The 21,066-nt window shown below is 38.2% G+C and overlaps 1 protein-coding gene across 4 annotated transcripts in view; it reads right to left on the bottom strand.

Moving 5' to 3' along the window:
- Positions 1-21,066, bottom strand: part of HELZ (helicase with zinc finger) — a 147,017-nt gene that overhangs the window by 96,208 nt on the left and 29,743 nt on the right. For 3 of the 4 annotated variants that reach the window (XM_040989538.1, XM_040989540.1, XM_040989539.1), the window contains 7 exons: positions 18,861-18,985; positions 16,920-16,976; positions 11,471-11,522; positions 10,164-10,239; positions 7,937-8,135; positions 7,381-7,488; positions 6,099-6,396 (listed from right to left, as the gene is read on the bottom strand). In XM_040989538.1, coding sequence (XP_040845472.1) covers positions 6,099-6,396; positions 7,381-7,488; positions 7,937-8,135; positions 10,164-10,239; positions 11,471-11,522; positions 16,920-16,976; positions 18,861-18,985 — 915 coding nt within the window. The remainder of the gene's footprint in view (positions 1-6,098; positions 6,397-7,380; positions 7,489-7,936; positions 8,136-10,163; positions 10,240-11,470; positions 11,523-16,919; positions 16,977-18,860; positions 18,986-21,066) is intronic. The other variant, XM_040989541.1, reaches the window with a different exon arrangement.

The following is a 21,066-nucleotide window of genomic DNA, read 5'->3' as shown; positions in this document are numbered from 1 at the left end:
AATAAAACTGTATCCATGTTAAGTATAGTACTGATGCATTTTTAACAAAATAGCAATCCATGTAAGAAATTTTTTTTTCCATTAGGCTTGGACATCAGCAAATAGTTAGATTTGTAAAATACAAATTGGCATTTGAAATTTAATTCTGATCAAGAGAAACCTAATCTGTAAGAGGTAGCTAGGATAAATTCCTCATATGATACAACTGACAGCAGTCACTTGTCTCTTCCAACTACCAGTATCTCCACCATGATAAACAAAGAAAATAAAAAAGGTTAAATCTTTCCTTATTCGGTAAAGAACAACCATCTGAAAGTTAACTTAGTGCAGACAAAAATCTTTTAGAAAACATTCATGTTCAACACTACTAATTTCTCATTAAAATGTGCTTTGGTGCCATTCAAATGCCATGTTCCAAAATTCCATTTTAGCCTCAGTTACAGAACACAGAGACCAAATGAATGTTCAAGTTCTGACACCCCTGACACAAAGGGAGTCTAATTCCAGCAGAGCATGGGAGCCACAGTGACAAACCCCGAGCCCTGGGTGAGCACAGGCTACCAACACCCATGGGACACATCCGTATTCAGCTGGGAGGGACATTCACGCAAAGAAGCACAGGGTTGCCTGACCAATGCAGGAAGCCAAGACCCAGTTTTTAAAACAACAAGTTTGCAAAGATGGCTTCACTTCTTAGGTGAAAATTTGAACATAAAATAATATTTTCACACAAAGAACAATTAGGTTCCAAAGCACAAAGATAGAGAAGATATCCTAAAGTACCTTTGAAGTAGGCATACATGTCTGTCACGTCTTGTTTACTGAGTGATTTTGCACAAATTTATGGTATCTGGTACCAAGCAATGTTTCAGACGGAAAGTATAATAAATGCATGGTAAGGGGCCAGCATTGTGGCAGAGTCACTAAAGCTGCTGCCTGCAACGCCAGCTTCCCCAACAGTGCTGTCCCCACTACCTCCTCCCCTGCTCCACTTCCAGTCCAGCTACTTGCCAACAGCCTGGGAAAAGCAAGAGATGCTGGTTCGAGCATTTGGGTCTCCATTAGCCAATCAGGAGACCCCCTCCCTCTCTTTTTACTTCCCTTCATCCCTCCCTCTCTTTCAAGTAAGTAAATAAACCTTTTTAATTTTTTTTTTTAAAGAAAAAGCTAAAGATAATTGGAAGAGCTGTCACTCTCAAAATTCAAAGCTGGAATAAGACAGGCAAGATACCCTTCCTGACTTCCCCAGCCCTTGCATACTAAGAATATCAACAATTCCAGCCACAAAGCACCCCTGGCTCCAGGGTGATTTGCTTTGGTTCTGAGGTGTGTAGTGCAACCCACATAAAAACTATCTTTAATAGACCTGGAAAGTGGACCAGCACTAACTCTGTAACTATGTACCAAACGGAGCTTTTATCTAGGACTTTAAAAAAGAGGTGAAATGCCTCCTAGTTTCGAAATCCGTTACCTTTTTCTTCCTTGGAAATAATTTGATCTGTGGCTTTACAAATTTTGACTATACAAATTAACAATAAAATAAAACCCTAGGGTAATCCCAAACTACCACTTTAGCTGTCAATTTCAATAGCCTTCCCTTCCCCAAAACTACCGCAGAGAAGCAAGGTGATTGCCCTGTTTACCCAGGCTTTACCCAGTTCTGTTTCTCTTAAAGAGGCTAACCAATAATGATAATAATAATAAAGCAGAGTATTCACACAAGATTATTTCAAACTTTCGTAAACTCAGTTGCACTTATCTCCTAATGACAAAGTACCTTTAAAATCTATTTTTATATTGTCTGATTACATAATAGTATATAGATGTAAGCATCTCATATGTCTAATTCACCAACAACTTTGGCAGTTGGGGATAATTTTTAAATCATACAAACTTTTAATAATGTAACATACCTGATAGACTCAAAGTAGAGAAATGTATGGTATCAAGCTTTCAGATTTAAATGTGAATTAGTTTTCAACATGTTGCTTCCAGATATTCAAAACAGAATTCCAAATCAATTTTGCCAGGAACAAGTTTTCCATTACTCAAAGTTGTGGTATAAAGTATATAATGTAGTTTATTTTTTAATCAAGGGGAAAACTCACTAACTTCCTTTCTCTGTAGATGCTTTTGCCACACATTTTTGAAAGGCTTATCTTTGGTGCAAAAAAATGCTTAGTACATAGTGTCTTTTTCTGAACCTAAATCTCACCAACAAGGAAAAAACTGGAAAAAGCAAAGTTAAAGTTACACATATTTCCTGAACAATTTGCAGGATTGCCATATAATGTCCAGGGGGGAAAAATATTCATTCATGGACACAAACAGGAAAGGTCTGCATGCTTTCAATATCATGACAATAATAAAAGGGAAACAAAGATGGATTTTTCCCCCCAAGTTCAAATCTGTATTCTTTAATAATGGGATTTTTAATTCAACACTAACCAATGCACTGGAGAAACACACATGTCTGCCGAGATGCTTCTACAGGCTACACACTAACAAAACCAAGTCCCATGACCAGATCAGTTCACTGAGTACCTCAGACCACTAAGGCGTCCTGGAAGTGTCTAAGAGAAAAACAAAGCAGGCAGTATTTCCAAACTTCTTTGTTCATGGAACTTTCTGCCACAGGCGCTACTATCATCCTCAGTGGAACACAGGTGAGAAAACACTGAGTTGACAGATGGCCCAGCAAGGCCCAAATTTGTAGCTTATGGAAGAGAAATGTATTTCCAGCATTAATTTGAGGAGAAAAACTTGCTTGACAATAAACAATTAATCATGGAGTAGAGGCAATAAATATAAAGATATTTCCCATTCAAATTTCAGTTTCACACCATCACTAAATTTGTGTGTACAGAAACAAAATGGTATTATAATTTATAATGCTCTCAAAACTGTATGGACATATGTCACAGCTGAGCTCTGACTTAATTTCCAACTCTGCCTGCATTATGGCCAATATATTATATCTGGAATGACTGTTCCCCTAACTCCAAGACAAGCTAATTAAAAAAAAAAAAAAAACTGGCTAGGAATGGCAGGCAAACTGGCCACAGTGTCACTCTGCTGCCAATCTAACAAAGCAGATATCCTGTTCTCAATGCTCCTATAGGTATTCCAGGAAAAGGTGCAAAATGCGACACTGTCACTTTGCTTCCTTATGGATTCCAAATATTTCTTAATGTGATTTAACATAAAAAAATTTTTTTGCTCTCAAATTTTTTGGTGGTAAGGACATTGCTGTAATAATCAGCACATTATTACCAAGATAGAAACAGGAAACAAATGTTATACTATTTATATTCTGCTTTCATCAGAATTCTATAAGAACGCTCAACAAAATCATAATGAAGCAAATGGAATCATGCAGAAAGTAAGTAAAGACACTAACAAACAGTAAGCTGCTCAATAACATCAATTTTAAGAATAAGGAAATTAAACAAAACTGAAAACTAACACAAGTCAGATAATTTAAGTAATGACCAGAAAAAGTTGGTCAAATGCCAACTAACTTGCCCAAAGTTCATTTGTTTAACATGTTCAAGATCTTACATCAGAAAATATATTTTATATTGCTCTCTTACAACATTCAATTTACTTCCATCCTCAAAAAACAATTTTCACTATGTGAAATTACATTAGTGATTCCAAATGCATTCAAGAAAATGTTTAATTTTCTTCAATTATTTTCCCTTACATCACTACTAAGGTGAAACTTTATTTGAAAGAAAACAAAGATATCAAACTACCAAGAAATCATGTAGAAAAAAAAGGATACGGTGTCATAAACGAGAAAGACATCCTTCTCTGTGTTAATTCCCTCTCTAATCCCTGCATGAAATGTGCAATTAATTGTATTTTTGAACCGATGTATTAGAAGCATCAGAGAGGAGATTCATTTTTTCCAGTTAAGAGATTCAGAACATCACTCAGCTCCCCCTTCAATTCTTCACTGTGTTCCCCGGCCACGGTCTGCAGGCGTCGTGGGCCTTGCTGGCTCTGTCTTTATCGCTGATTTGCTCCTCTACTAGCACCCTAGCTCCCAGTTTTCACTTAAAAAGAAGAACAAAGGCTAACCCTTTTCCTGCTGTCCTCATTCTGCACATAAGTTAACAATTATCCTAATCATGGCTAATGACAAAAAGAATAGTTGCTACTTAATAAATGCCTACCATGAGCCAATGTCATGTGAGGCTTATTTCTACTTAGAATCTTCTGAGACAGATATTATTAACTCTGTCTGACAGAGGTTTAGCCATGAAGCTCAGAGATACAAAGAACTCTGCCCTGGGATGCACAGAAAACAAACAGAAACTCGGGTTTCAAGTCTAACTCTTCCGTTCCCTTCGTTTCCAACTGCAATACCACTTATACCTAAGACAAAAGTGGTTCAGCTCCCTTCACTCTTCTCAACCCAGGCAAGGGCCTGAAATCCGCTTCAGGACCATCTCCTCACCTGCTGCAATAGCATCATTTCTTTCTTCACTTTCTATGCAGATACTTAATACTGTAATATATTTCCATTAACAAAAATGAATTCTTGACAACACATACTTATTTCCACAGGGAAACAAGTCATGAGTTATAAAGCACCAATCTAAAAAGCAAACATCTTAAAATATAGCCCACGTGTCAATGAAGAATACCTGAGAGCCAGGGGATGCCTGCTGATCTCTCCAATGATTTAAGTCTATGATTTAAAAAGGGTGCTTCCGAGTAGCTCTCAAGTTTTGATCTCTAAAAACAATTTACTAGCCTCAGGGTGAACAAATGATGGCAAACAAGCCAAATCCTGTCCAGGCCAGTCCAAGCTAGTGCACAGCGGTTTTGAAGCTGTCATACTGAGGCATTAGCACCCTGTTCAGTGGCTGTTGTCCCGACGTAGCACAGTGCTGGCTAGCTGTCCAAGACCATCTGCCCAGCAGACCTACAATATACAGTGTCTGGTCCTCCACGGAGAGAACAGGTCAAATTCTGGGCTAATTGAGACCAAATACTAATTTTGCCCACTATCATAAATACTTGGCTATGGAAATTAATTTACTATAATTTCAAAGAGTACTGAGAAGATCACAAAGATATATTTAATAGACTAAAAACAGGTGAAAGTATCAAAATCAGTACCAAATAAGTTCTGGGTATTATCAACACACAAAAATACTGCACCCACTTGTTAAATTTAGGCACAAACATTGCTTTAACTTCACTAGCAGCTTTAAAAAGGAAGACTTTTCTATCTGTTCACTACATGCAAATATAACATCCTACTAGCAATTGCTCAATTAAAAAAGAAATTTACAGGTTCTCATAAATGGACCACTGCTGTATAAACAATAACCTAAAGTCAACACAACAACAAATTTCCTACTGTTCTCTTGTATGTAATGTCAGTTACAGAGTAAATACTTAGTGTATCTTAAATAAAACACGTGCAAATCCAAGCAAAAGCCAAGGAAACTTTAGCTAATGTATCCTACCCTGTCCTGTTGGACTGAAGCAAAACATTGAAAGACTGGCAGTAATATGAAAACATACAGAGTGATTCATTTATTGTTACTGCTTACATGTTGAAACCAGGGACCTCGTCCCAAGAACCTGCAGCAGATCCTACTGAAACTACTTTGGTCCTTCATCCTAGTGAACAGTGACTATCAAACTAACGTCTGAGGCTTCCATCAGAGACAATGTGCTGCACCTAACGTCAGCGAAGCTTATTGCACAGTCAACAGGACATGGAAACAGACATTACAAGTATATACAAAATTACAATTAAAAAGATCACACACTGTTCAAACTACTAAAAGATTTCACTGCACTAAAATAATTTTACTTTAAAAATCAAATTGGTAGATCAAAATAGATCTGATCAGACAATTTTGGAAAACTCTATCAAGCTTTGCCTGATAACTGAAGAGATAGGGCACAACGTGAACCATTCTCTAAGCCCCTTACACAGTAACCAAATCAGTGAACTTGGGACTACTCAATCTTATCATTCCCTCCCTATCCTTGGAATAGTTGAGGGCCAATACATCTTTTAATGTTGCCTTTTAACACATCGTATCAGGGGAAAAAAGTCTAAATATTACCTTCTGTAGAAGCTGCATCAATCATTACTCTTTGCATGAGTACTGGTTCCAATCCAAAGTCGAAAACTATGGTTTGGCGAAAAGTTCCAAATATTTCTGTGTTAAATGCTATCCCGACTTTATACACGTAATGATCTAATCCATTTTGGGCCATCTTTCCTCCTATCCATTCTTGACAGTTTTCTGGGACTTCTTGTGATACCTGGGTAGTACTATCTCCGGCAGATATTGCAATGATACTAAAATGAGGACGATGAGCATCATAAAGCAATGCTACACGAGACAGCATTCTTGCGGGCTACAAGGAAGTTAAAATAATTCATTGAGTACAAGGGGGTGAAAATCCAATTGTAATTGGGCTCTTCAATGAAAATAATTTCATAAGGGACTTCTACTTTCCCATGCTTCTAAGATACACTGTTAAAAACACAAATTGTGCTCACAAGCCACTTAGAAAAATAAGAAAATCAAAATGATTTTTAAAAATCAGTTTTTTAAAAAGATAAATTTATGTCACATCACTAGCCTTCCCTGCTCCTTCTGTTATATGTCCATCTCTCACTGTGACAAAAGCTATCATCTTATATTGCACTTGACCTCCAACTTCCCATGCCTTAACCTAAAAAAAGTTTAATATAGCCTCTAGCAGGGAGCCTTCATAAGAAGGCTGTTACCTCTGAAAGCACTGGATTGGGTTCAAGGCTGAAGCTAAATGTTGACTGATTTTTCATCCCAAAATACAGAGGGGACAGTGGAAGCATTATCACAAAGCACAAAGCTTCTCCACTGAAGACACTCTTAGGAATCTTTTACTTCATTTCTACACTAAACTGTAACAATTACAATTCAAGATGGAAAACACTACAGAAATATCTCACATTAAAAATCCATTATAGAATTTGTGATTTCATCAAACCAAATAAAAAAAAAGTTGTTTAAAAATCCTAGAACCACCAGATTAAACAATTCAAGTGTTTTAAAGTTAATTGCAAGCCATGAACCCCATCCTATGTTCCAAGTTTAGAAGCCAACATGACAAAGACTTCTTTATCAAATAAGAAAGCATTCTGAAAATCTACAAAGATCTTATCTCCAACTCAAAAAATATACTTCTAATTATCAAAATATAGTAATACACCTTAGCACAATACAGCATCTACAGAAACGTATTTAGACAAAAACAACTTCAGTACTCTCTTGTCACAGAGATTTAAGGATTTAAAAATACCTTGAAAAAAAACTAAACAAAACTGATGTGCTTTAATTAATACAAAATTCATACCTTACAGGTGAGAGCAAAGGTCCATGTCTGGTGGGATTTTTTGGTGCTGACCGTAACGGACAGGTCAGGGTCATGTTCAACCTTCACCCCTTCTATACACTCACTAAGCTGAAAACAGAGACCAATTAACGTTATCCTTTTAGTGCTAAAGCAAAATCAAAGATGTTTAGCGTGGCAAATAAACGTCAACAGTAAAAGTGTGTGCTGGAACTGTTTTACCAAGGAATGCATTTTTATACATTCATTTTTAGCTTTTTACAAAAACAAAATGCTTAAAAATAAAAGAAGCAACAATCCCAAACTGGCAGCACAAAGTTGCCTGAAGGACAGCGATTAACATAGTACCTGCAGGTCTCCAATCAAACGGTCTAGTTCTGCGCTTTATCAAGTGGGTCTACTTTTGTCACTAAAAACATCACTTTATCAAGAATCAAGTTGTCCATATAGAAGATAAAGAAATAAGCAAAAACATTATACATAGTAAGTCAAGATTTAACTAAGTTATTGTATAACACAAACAAAATTTTTAAAAACAAAAAGCAGTTTATTTCCTCACCACTTTCTCAGGAGATAATGAATTCATCCACTTTTCTATCAAGGCTTCCATGTAAGTGCCTGAGAGCTGTTTGTTCTCATTTTGCTGTTTCAGTTTGATCAACCGTGAGGCGTATCTTTTCTGCCACTCTGCTAGCTCCTCCTGGGAATGTGCTGAAGTACACTGGGCACCATACCTACAGATTCCTTGCTCTAAAAATCTAAGTAGGACAGGAAAGACTGCTTTATCATACACTCTGAAGCATTTTTACCATAGCCTCTTCAATAACAAAAACAAGACACTTCGGGAAGGCCACATTGAACCCGCAGGAGAGGAGCTGCAGGGTTCAACTGCCTACCTCCACTGCCCACCTCTATGCAGATTACAGTCGGAAGCTTTGAGGACAGAAAATACACACAAGGGCACTGAGGAATAGCCTCCACTGTACTGCAAAGTTCCCCTCAAACTAGAACTGTTCTTAAAGCACCACTGACCACAAGTGGATTATGAATTTCATTCTGAAAAAAATAGCATATCACTAAATTGCCATTTTAGGGCTTCTGCTTTTCACCTTTAATGCAAAACTCTTTCTTATATGAACTACTATTTATATTTCATTAAAGATATTGGAGTATATTAATTTGCATATAAGTGCTAAGTAAATTTAGAATGCATTTTATATTATAGCCATAAATTTGCCCAACTCATACTCAATTCTTCAAAGTAAATTTCACAAATATCAATTATAAAGGTTAATGACTTTTTAATTTTTGTGAGAGAACAACAGAGTGCTTATAGCAAACAATTATGCAGTACACACTTACAATCAGCAAGAAGAAAGCATTTGGAATGTTCCCACCATAAAGAAATTTAAAAATTTTCAAATTTTCAATACAAATTATACTGCTTTGACCATTATACAATATACAGACACAAGTGTATCAAAACATCATAGTGCACCCCATATATAAATATAATCATTTATCAGTCAGAAATAATTTCTTAAAAACAAAAACTAATTGTTAAATCAGGGAGGAGAGTGATAAAAACAATAAAAATAAAAGATTCTGATCACTGACTTTTTTTAAGTTTCAAATGTTTTACAAAATTATGGGTACAATTAGTGCTTAAACCAATAAGAACACTTTTAAAAATCTGTATGCTCCTATGATAGAAAAAATGAAAATCAAATTATAAATAGCAAAATGGTCACAGACATATAAATTTCAACTAGAAAAAAAATAGCAAATAAGAAATACATAATAAAACTTAGCACAATGCAAATTACTAAATGCTTCACTATATTTGAAAAGATGAGTATATCTAACATTTCTTCTGATGATACAACAAAGTACTGAAATTTATATTATTTATTAGACTATTTTATGATGCAGAAAACAAATTTAAAATAATGTATTTATGTTTGCTTATGTCTATACTGGTTTGTTCTAAATTCTTAACAAAGTTTATATTATTATCTAAGCTATTAGTCCCATATTTCCTTTTCATATGCTTATGTCCCATTTCTCTTAAAATACGATGCTACTAGAAATTTTGACCATTTCTATATAGATTTCCAATTTCTATTATAAAATCAAATCTGATGTCTTAATTACCAAAGTCACACAAATTTTCTTTATTATCAAAAACAATGTAGAGTGAGAATTTATGTCTACATTCCCCCCAGGCGCTAGTTCTTATAGAGGATTTAACAATTCACCTGGTTATATGTGACTTTAATAACTCTTTCTGCATTAATACATCATTACTGAACTTTAAAAGGTTAGCCGTTAAATGCAAATTACTCATGAATTCTGCACAGTTATTACATGAAAGCATTTTTAGACAACATTAAAATAATTGAACATCTCTCCTTCACACTCTACTTCAGTTTACATGAAGTAATTTCAATCACCACAACCTAGATAAATTACACATTAACAAAAGGCCAGCAACTAAGTTCAACCACAATATTACATGTGGTCTATAAAGAGCCTCTGAATAAAATTTCAATGAACTACATTTAGATCACTTGTTTCTAATTAAAAGGTGGCTTCTGGATAGTGTTTTGACTTTTATTATTTAATGAAAATGATATTTTTTACTTTGTTGCAAAAGGAAATAAATTACTGTACTTATTATACCTTTTCTTCTTTAATATATAATCTTTAAATCTGAATTATTAGCAAAATTATCTACCCTTTCAACAAAAACATGTAATTTGATTTAAAAAAAGAATTCACATTACCTTTTACACAAAGTATACTCCTCGCTGCTTGTGATTCCCCTAGGTGGGGGGCGGAAATGCCACCCATTACAAGACCCTATGGAGTAATCAGGATATATCCTTGTCATTTGAGGCTGCCTAGTAACTTTGACACTTAGTTGAAAAAATACAGACACATCCACAGAGACACACCACTCCAAATTATGCAAAAAGCATGTAATCCCTATGCTTCTATCAAAACAGCAGGACCAACACCAAGCAACTGAGAAATCAATCAACCATCGACTGGTGACCCCGACTGCTGAGAAGGGGAGTGTGGCATGCCTGCCACTGCTGCAGCCTGGAATGAGTCTCCACTGGGAATTCCTCAGGAATTTCTGGAAGGAAATCTGACATAACAGATTCCACTACTGCATGCTAAATAAGAGATTCCACATCATAATTCATGTACGTCAGGATTTTTCATGAGTCACTGTACAGAATAATCCTTTTTTATATTGGAAGTTAAATTCTAACACAGGAGCTAAAAAATAACACATGTTTACCTTTGAAAATAATGAATTTTGACTTATTTAGATGAGGTGCAAAAACAAGATAAAGGAAACAAGGCTTAAGACAGAAAAGGCAAAAACCATTTAGGCTAATTGTTAAGCAAGAAAGTTTTTAAGAACCTCACAGACATTTCCCATTTCTTCTCAACTCACCGTGGTCTCTGCATCCTCCCAACCCCCCAAAAAAAGAAAGAAAAAAAAGATATTCAAGCAGGTTAAGTTTGAGCTGTGCTTCAACCCTCACTAGCTGCGTGATACACACCTTAGAACTTCACCACCTACCAGAGACAGAGGACTCTAAGTTTGTGAAAGCCAATATCACAGGACACAGCAAAGACCAAGGGTTTACTGCTTCTGGTCTCGCATCCCGTCCCCAGACAAGAGGAGAGGTGAGGAGATTGTAGACAGTAGTTGGGACAAGGTCAGCTCAGCTTACAGATTCCTGATCTCCCAGAAAGTTAACACCTGGACTAGCCTAAGACAAGGCAGGAAAGAAAAACCCTCCCTCTAGAGATTGCTAAGATTTAGTTATGTACAGACACAAGAAAATGAACTGGACAATCCCCCAAGTTAACTCCTATCTCCATTACTGCATTATTCTACAAAAAAAAGTCCCAGGGAGAAAACTGCTTTCATTCATACCTACTTCTTAAAATTCAGTCCTTATATTCTCTCCCATGTCTCTATTTACATGTATTATAACTCAATATATTTCTCCTCAATGATCAGTCAAGCAGCAAAGCCTGCAATCACAAAGTTACATAAGCAGGTACTCACCCTCATCTAAGTCTTCCACATGATATCCAGAGAGGACGTTACTAGTTGCTGTCTGCAATTTTTCAAATGAAAGACATTTTAAAAATAAATAACCAGCTGATGTTGAATGAAATTTGCAATATTAAAGATGGAGTTGAAATCATTAGAAATTGTTAAGAACTAATAAACTGCAAAGGATATTTTTTGTTCTTTGTTCTATAGTAAATGTTAATGTTAATACATGTGGAAAAGGAACCCTTGTGGGCCCTTATTGCAGAATTACCTAGTAAGACAGGAAGGAAAAGCCAAGATTCCAATCCTGGACTTCACAGGAGTAGCATTGCCCAGGCACTTCATTAATTTTACTCTCCACTTCCCAATGTCTACAGAATGCCCAACCAGAGCCTACCAGAGAGGTGCCTTTCCTGCTGCAGGTAATGGGGCACTAGGGTTGCGGGACCTGGGCGCACTTTCTGCCAAGTCCCCCGCAGCATGGAACATGCCCTTCTCCCACAGTGAAGTTCCAGGCTGCAGAACTACTCACTGTATCTTGGATCCATCTGCAACCTCCACCTTTGGGTCTAACCGGACCCTACTTTACAGACCACCGCCCAACTTGAACCAAGTGCCAACCACAGCACATATCCCTAATGAAAATGCAGCCCAGAGCATACTGGATATGGGTTTACTGTCCACAATCTGCAACTGCCTGTGCATTCCTATACCTCACAGGGTGCTTGGCACATAACAGGTGCTTAGCAATGAATGGTGAATAGCTGGATGGGCAGATGAATGGACAGATGGTCTAAGCACGTCAAAGGTTAAATTCATCAGCTTTACCTCAAACCTGATCCGCCACCAGTTCCCTTACTAGGGTAATGGATTCTTCTCCCCACAAAGAGATCCAGATTGACATCTTTAAGGTCAACTCTTTTCTTTCCTGCTATGAGTATTCAAATCTTGCCCAAGCAGGTTCAGAATATCTCTCTCACACTATTTCCAGTGCCACTGTCCTATTAAAGGCCCTCACCCTCACTGCCATGTATTTCACTGATCCCGCAATCAACCAAAAGTTTGCCAATCTAAGCCTGTACCAAAGCATCTGGGTTTTTGCTTAGCTAGTCTCATTCTTTACACTTGGTTCCCACAGTTGTGCTGCCATGATTCCTGTAAAGTGTGAATCTCTTCTTGCTCTGCAAGTATTGCAACTACATTACCTTCTGCATATACATTAGCTACACGCATGTTGGACAGGCCTATCAGATCACTTCTTATTATATTATGTATGTTACATATTTGAAAGGCAGAGGGACAAAGATAAGAGAGACAGGGAAAGAGATTTTCCATCCACTGGTTCATTTCCTAAATAGCCTCTCCCCACAAACAGGCCGAAGCCAGTAGCTAGGAATTCAATCTGGGACTTCCAGGTAGGTAACAGGAACCCAAGAACCTGGGCTATTTCTGCTGCCTTTCAGGCACATTAGCAGCAGCATGAAGTAGCAGGGACTCAAACCAGGCAATATGATATGGGATGCATGTGTTCCAAGCGGCAGCTGAGCCTGTGGTGCCATGACACCTGTCCTCATCAGATGGCTTTTCATAGGACTGTCAGTTTTCTAGGGTCTGGAACAGCACAGGAGCCCAATTAATGTTCAATGAATTGAGGAGGAAACATTAGCCCAACATGCAATGTGGAATGTCCTGGGACATGGATGACTATCCCCAAAGCTGACTGGTTATAACTGAAATAATTATATCACAACAATGTATATATGTTGATTAAATTAACTTTTTGATTTGGGCTGTGACTAAATCATTATAATATAATTTGGATAGGAAAATGCCTTCTGACTTTAAATTAATCTACTTATTTTTCAAAGATAATCCACTTTTTTAAATAAAACGAAGGATTGAACATAAGAATAAACAAACTAACAAAATGGGAGAAACCATTTATATTATAAATATCCTATATTTCAAAAAAATTATTCTAAAGGCATTAATTCTACAAGCAAGGTCAAGATGCTGTACTATCAAATCAGCCCTTAAACTATAATTCTACTTACACAAATAATATGAAAGCTAAAGTTTCCCTTCAAGTATAACAATTTTCAAGTACCTCTTCTTAAAAACTTATCAAAATAAATTTACCATATATGCAAGATAAAGAATGCAAACACCACTCTTTCAGTTATCATGTTAAGCCTGTAAAATAAAGCCTAAAACATTTGCTCAATTGTTGGAAGGGGAAAAAATCTGGGATGTTTCACACATCAGCGCCGGGAATGATCCACAGAGGGGCAGAGCAAGCTAAGCCATCACTGGAGTTCTCAGACTAGTGCCAATCTGGCACATCCTCACCAGAGATGGCAGAGTAAGCTGAGTGTGCCTGTGTATTCGACCATCCTGGCATGCAGGTTCTAAGCTGTTATGTTTGTCTATTGAAAGGCAGTTATAGACAGAAAGAGATGAAGCCAGGAGATTCACCCTAGTCTCCCATGTGACTACAGGGATCCAAGCACTTGGGCCATGTCATTTGCTTTCACAGGTGCATTAGTAGAGAGCTGGATTGGGAAGTGAAGCAGCTGGGATTGAAGTGGTGCACATATGAGATTCTGGCAGTGCAGGTTGTGGCTTAATTTGCTACTCTGCAGTGCCACGTGCTATGTTTGCTTTTTTTTTTTTTTTTTAAAGAGCTATTTATCTTTATTGGAAAGACATATTTACAGAGAGAAGAAGAGGCAGGTTTTCCACCTGCTGGTTCACTCCCCAAGTGGCCACAATGGCTAGAGCTGAGCCGATCTGAAGCCAGGACCCAGAAGCTTCTTCCAGGTCTCCCACATAGGTGCAGGGGCCCAAGGCTCCAGCTGTCTTCCACTGCTTTCTCAGGATATAAGCAGGGAGTTGGATGGAAAATGGAGTGGAACAGCTGGGACATGAACCTGCAACCATACAGGATCCCAGAGCATGCAAGGTGAGGATTTAGCCACTGAGCCATCGTGCCAGGCCCTATGTATGCTTTTTAAGCACTCTTTTTACATGCTGAGACCCCAAGAGAGAAGGGCAATAGCAAATGGTTTATGACCTTCAGTCTTTACTGACATCATCAGGGAAAGCAGTCAAAGATTACAGTGTGAAAATTCAAAGCTCCACAATTGTATCTACTGCTGTATTTTCTGTTCTATTCAAGAACATTTGCTTTTGCTTTTTCAATCAGTCTTTAGTTTCAAATCTTCACTCTCATTCACTAGAATTGACAAGTTAAATATAAGCACAGACCAATGTTTAGCAAATTGCTATTATCTTTTAATATGTTATATGCAATAATAAACAGAGAAAGCATTGTTTGCTAGCTTTTTCTACATGGGCTTTGTTATGTCAATTCACTAACCAAAATGAATATTACTTTGGTCACATAGAACAATAATTACAAATAAAACTTAAGTCATTTATTCCAAAAGCACAGTGCTCAAAACACAAAAAATCAAATGAGTTGTGTCCTTACATGCAACAAGTTTATAAACATTAAAAAAAAAAAACTTTAAGGCAATAAAAACTAAGAATGAGCTGAAAATCATAATAAAATACAGCCATGTTATCACTTTTTTTAAAGTCTAAAATATTTATAATTTTCTTCTGTTATTTCTTGCAAGTTTAAAAGATGTTCACACATATGGGGAAAGGAACGGCTTTCAAATTAACCAGAATTTCCTTGGTTAATTCACTGAAGGGTAACATCAATCAGAAAAACTGATAACTTAAAAAGAGGGCTTAACACTAGCAAATGCAGTTGGTGCACCAAGTTTGGGCAGCCCCTGTCTTGCTTGCCAACCACCACTAGCATGAGCCAGGAGGCACACTAGATTTGGAATAGGAAAGGCATCACACCCACCGAGGGTCAAGGCAGAAGGCCCAGGCTCTGCTCTCTCTCTCTCCCTGCAAGCTGCCCCTCCAAATCAGAGCTACTGCCTTCACTGTCGCTGTCACTGACCACCGGATCCAGTGACCTCTGCAGCAGCAAAACGTATTCTTCTCCCTCCCATCACCCACCTGAAAATGAATCGCACCTGCAATTGCTTAATTAGTTAATTAACTTGCCATGTATCTCCTGAGATAGACTGTAACCTTCCAGAGCTCCAGGACCATAGGAGTCTTGCTCAGCATCAAGCACACATAGTAGGTGCTCAAGTACTGAACAAAATCAATTAATCAATCGCTCTGCATGAGCTCCCTATTTCTTTTACGATTCATTTTATATGATAAACAAAAACAGAGAGAACAGAGACAGGCCTCATTTGATAATTCATTTCCCAAACGCCAGCAACATCTGGGATCAGGTCCAGCCAGGTAAGACAATCCAGGTATTCCACAAGAAAGGACCCAACCACTTAGCCATTACTACATCCTTCAAGGGTTATCAATGCAGGAAAGTACAGCTGGGGATGGTGCTGGGTATGAAACACAGCTGCTCCTAAGGGAATACAGGTATCTTGGCCTGTATCTTAACCGTCAGGCTAAACCAGAGCCCCCAAGGCTTCCATTTATGATCACAGCTGACACAACGGCTATCTTTTAAACAGATCATAAAAGAACTATTTTTATATGCTGAAATATGGAATAGGAATTTAAGACCTACAAAGTTATGCATCTCTTACATGCCCTGGCCAGGCCTTCCAGTGCCTTCCCTGTCCTTCTATGGAGCACAGTGTTGTTACCTTGTCACATACTTCCATTTCCTGAACAAATTCCCTCAAAGTACATCCTCACACACTGAACAACCGCAAGTTCAGTCCCACCAGCCACTCCAGCATCCCATATGAACGCTGGTTAAAGTCCCAGTTGCTCCTCTTCCAATCCAGCTCCCTGCTAATGGCCTGGGAAAAGAAGTGGAAGACAGCCCAAGTACTTCAGCACCTACCACCCACACAGAGACCCAGATGGAATTCCAGGACCCTAGCTTCCGCCTGGTTCAGCCCCAGACATTGTGACTACTGTGAAAATGAACCAGCAGATGGGAGATCTGTGTGTGTGTGTGTGTGTGTGTGTGTGTGAGAGAGAGAGAGAGAGAGAGAGAGAGAGATGCCTTTCAAATAAATGAATCATTAAAAAGAATACAGACACTTAAGGAGTATCTCATTTTTTAGTCTCTTTTCCAATAAGACCGTTTTCTAGCAACCAGATTAGTTGAAAACTAAAATTTTCCAGTCATGCTACCATTTTCTAGCTATAAACAGTTCCCAGGAATTAGGGACAGAAGGAAGACAGGGGGTGCAGAGGAGACGCGAGAATCAGCCAGGTTCTGACGATGGCCAGGACTGGCTCCAGAGGCACGGCAAAAGGTCTCACTGGCCCCCTAGACAGTCTCACCTTCCTGTTTGACACTACAGGAGTTCCTGCATTGTAATGCAGAAGATTCACTAAGCCAGACTGGGTCAAGGGCTTCCCAAGAGATCCGCTGAAGTAATCTTACCTCGGTTTCGGCGAGAAGTGATTTCAGCCTCGTCAAATCTTTTGTTACCATCCCATTCTAAAAGGGTTAAGAAAATGAGGAAAACCAATTAGTATAGTAGTTTCTGGCTATGGCAACTTAGCTTACAACCTCAGTGGTTTCTGAAATGTATCTGTAAAAAACAGTGCAATCCTCACTCCTCATCCCCACTATTATTAACGGCTATTATAGAGTTATACACCCACAAGGAAAAGGAAAAGCTACACTGTGTGTCTGGTAAACACTGTAATTACTTTACACAAGAGTTAAAAATAAACGCTAACGAACTGTTCAAAACAGATATTACTGCAGAGCAAGATAAGCTGTGACAAAATAAACTTAAACTTCTACCTTCTTCCCTAAGATTTTTTTATTTAAAGTGCAAACTTAGAGTCACTCATACTCAAGCAGTGATCATGCTGTTTTAAATATGGCTCATTAATAAAGTTATTGAAGGAAAATATTCACTGTGCTGAAATTCAGATTTCAATTGAGATTCAAAGGCAAACCACTTTGGATTACTTTTAAATCTAAAAATCTACTAGGTAAAAACTATACTATGGTGGACCTACAGTCGAAAAACCTATTTAAAGTTTAAGGGTCAACCTTGTGGCACAGTGGGTAAGGCCACAGCCTGACACACTGGGATCCCAAAAGGTGCCAGTTTATATCGCAGGTGCTCCATTTCAGGTTCCACCCCACTCCATTCCAGTCCCCTGCTAATGGCTTGGAAAAAGCAGCAGAAAATGGCCCAAGTGTATGAGCCACTGCTACCCACATGGGAAACCTGGAAAGCCAGGTTGGATCCAAGAGCTATATGGAAAATGAAGTAAAAATGAAACAATGAATGGAAGACTTCTTTATTTGGAATTCTGATTTTGAAGTAAGTAAATAAACCTCTTTGAAAAATAAGCATCTTCATAACAAAAATACATTTTTATCATCTAATTTAGAACAGTTCTGCAATTTTGCTATATTAATCATTGTAGCTTTCAAATCCATTTATGAATTTGGAGGAAAAAGACATTGCTAAGCTGATTAAACAATAATTCACCAGGCATTGACTCGATCACTCTGAGGTGGATCAATACATGATACTCAACAATAAGCCAGTCCATGCTCAATCCTATTTTCTGCCCAAATCTATTTCCTTTCAGCAAAAGCACAACCATGCTGCAGACTGTCAGCATCTAGAACAATGCAGAATGAGTAAGGGGAACACTGTGTGATTTGTGGGCTTAACTCAGCATAGCAAAAATATATTTTTTTTGCTTTTTCTGTTTGTTGATGCAGCTCCAAAAACAATACCAGCACATCTGATGGCAAATGCTTACTAGTGGGAAAAAAAAAAGTCTTTTTTCTTTCCGTCTCTATAGATCATCAACTTTAATGTCCCAAAAAGTAGTCTTAACTGTCTCACCAAAATGGGGAGAGAAAGGGGAGGAAGAATCTAGAAAACTAAATGCTATGTTTTGAAAACTGGATTCCAAAGTCTGAATAGAACTGGACAGCCCCATGAGAATGGTTATGGCTCCTGACTTCCAAACCATCTTCAGAAACCAACATAATCGTTAGTTTAAGCAGATTTAAACATTTAATAAATGGTTTTAAAACTCTGTAAGAAAGCTGCATGTCCACAAGAGCACCTTAGAACCCAAAAACATTACCAGGTTCGGATATCTTTTTAAAAATCAGAGAATTTTAGTTTCAAATTTATAAGAGTATTTGAAATTTAGTGTATGTTACTGCAAGCTATAGAAAGCAAATGACTAAACATCAATTTGTTCAACAGAAATGAGTATCTAAAGACATTCATGGCATCTGTTTGCAAGGGGTGGGGAAGAACAGATGCGAAATACAGTAACCTCTAGATACAAACACAAATCCAGTTTTGGGAATTCGGAGCAGAGCTCAGCAACGTACCAGGGACTCTCCAGTCAGAGACTTGGCGAGGATGGCGGAGACCAGCTGCAACTTTCCCTTCAGCTGCATGCAGCAAAGCATGGCCCGGAAGGCCCCTTCGCCCTTGGCCAGTCCTTCTCCCAGCACTGCCATGAGACAACAGTGACCATTCACCACAGAGCATTCAACATGGTCTTGTTGATTATAACCGTCCATGTGTTTTCACAAGTATGACTTCTTATATGCTAAGAGAGTAACTTCAACCACTAAAGCAAAGTAATGATGATTCAGTTCTGTCCAAGACATGTATGAAAGAATACAAATGTAGCAATGAATATATCAAACCTAATGCAGTCTACAGTCAGTTAGCATCACATCACATGGAAACTTAATCTGAAAGCTCTCTAGTGGCGATGAGTGTGTCGTGGCACAGCAGGCTAAGCCATCCCACGGGATGACACCCTCCCATCTCTGAGTGCCTGGGATCCAGGTCCAGTCCCACCTGAAACTTCTGCTCCAATGAATGCACCTGGCAGCATCAGATGATGGCTCCAGCATCTGAGTCCCTCCTGCCCACGTGGGAGACCCAGGTGGAGTTCCTGAGTCCAAGCTTCAGCCTCACCCAGACTGGCTCTGACAGACTTTGGGAGTGAACCAGCAGATGAAAGATCTCAATCTCTCGATCTCTCTCTCCCTTCACTCTGCCTTTCAAATAATTAAATCTTTACCCCAAAAAAAGAAAGTTCTCCAGTGAACAATACTATAAAGTTTCTTTCTAAACGAGGCCTTTGTAAATTACAGATTAGCTGAATAAAATTCGTGCTTTTTCTTTACAGAAGCACAAGACCCTTTTCCATTAAGAAACTACAAATCTCAACATGAGATATCCCTGAACAATTAAATTAGCCATTATCAACACTAGAATTAACTAAAAAATCCAACTGTCCAATAACCACAGGAAATGCTATCCAAAATGTTTACAAGTGTTTGCATATTAAATTTAATATAACCACAAGAATTATTTCTAACAACACAAAACACATTTATTTTTGTCATGTCATTTTAAGATTTCTCACAGAAACTGCTTTTCTTCACTGCCAACTCCAAAAATCTATTCTTAGTTTGTTTAAACTTCAGCTTTCTTTGCAAGAAAATGATTTGCTGAAAGAAAACGTTTTGGAAACTGCAGTTTTCCAAATGATTTTCAAGGCAATGTTGAAGTATAACATACAAGTCTATTTAAGGCCCACTGATTCCTTTCATAATATATTTATTTTGGTTTTATTGAATGTATGCTCCTATTCAATTTTTATCATACAAACATTACAACAGAACTAATAAAAATCTACATAAAGGGGCCTGCATAATGGCTTGGCAGGCTAATGTTCCACCTGTAAGCATGGGCATCCCATATGGACACAAGTTCATGTTGTCCCAGCTGTTCCACTTCCCATCCAGCTCTCTGCTTGTGGCCTGGGAAAGCAGTGGAGGATGGCCCAAAGTATTGGGCCCATGGACTGACATGGGAGACCTGGTAGAGGCTCCTGGCCCCTGGCTTCAGATGAGCTCAGCTCCATTTGTGGCCATCCAGGGACCAGGACAAATCTGTACTCATAAGGGTCACAAGTGTCTCCAATAGAACTTTAACTCACTGTACTCCTAGGATTCCAACTTCAACTATTGCAAATACTACTGCAACAAGCATCTTTTTTAAAAACATCCTTTGCTGAATGAGATCATTCCAAGTTGAAAGTTGAAGTCTATTTGTATTTAAAATGACTTCATCAATTGCTTTGAGTTTGGGCCAGTTGACTTTCTCACTTCAACAACATTATAATCTACTCATCTATTCAACTGCCAATAGATCATTCCAAGTAATGAGGAACTTCAATAAAATACCATGTAAAAATGTTTAAAATGTCTTGAATGACTGGCATTGTAATACAGTTGTTTAAACTGCTACCTGCAATGCTGGCATCACATATGGGTGCCAGTTCCAGTTCCAGATGCTCCACTTCCAATCTAGCTCCCTCCTAATGTGCCTTGGGAATGCAGCAGAAAATGGCCAGAGTCCAAGGGACCCGCAGCCACACAGGCGACCCAACTGGAATTTTGGCTTGACGCTTTGACCCTGCCTAGCCTGGGGTCTTTTGTGATTAACTGGGGAGCCAATCAGCAAATGCAAGATCTCTCTCTCCCCCACACCCTTTCCTCTTTTCCTCCCTTC

This window comes from Ochotona curzoniae, unplaced genomic scaffold, assembly GCF_017591425.1.
Source record: "Ochotona curzoniae isolate NIBS_2020 unplaced genomic scaffold, NIBS_Ocur_1.0 contig_523, whole genome shotgun sequence".
NCBI classification, from domain to species: Eukaryota; Metazoa; Chordata; class Mammalia; order Lagomorpha; family Ochotonidae; genus Ochotona; species Ochotona curzoniae.
The sequence above is the reverse complement of the archived record's forward strand: the minus strand, read 5'-3'. Positions and strand labels throughout refer to the sequence as shown.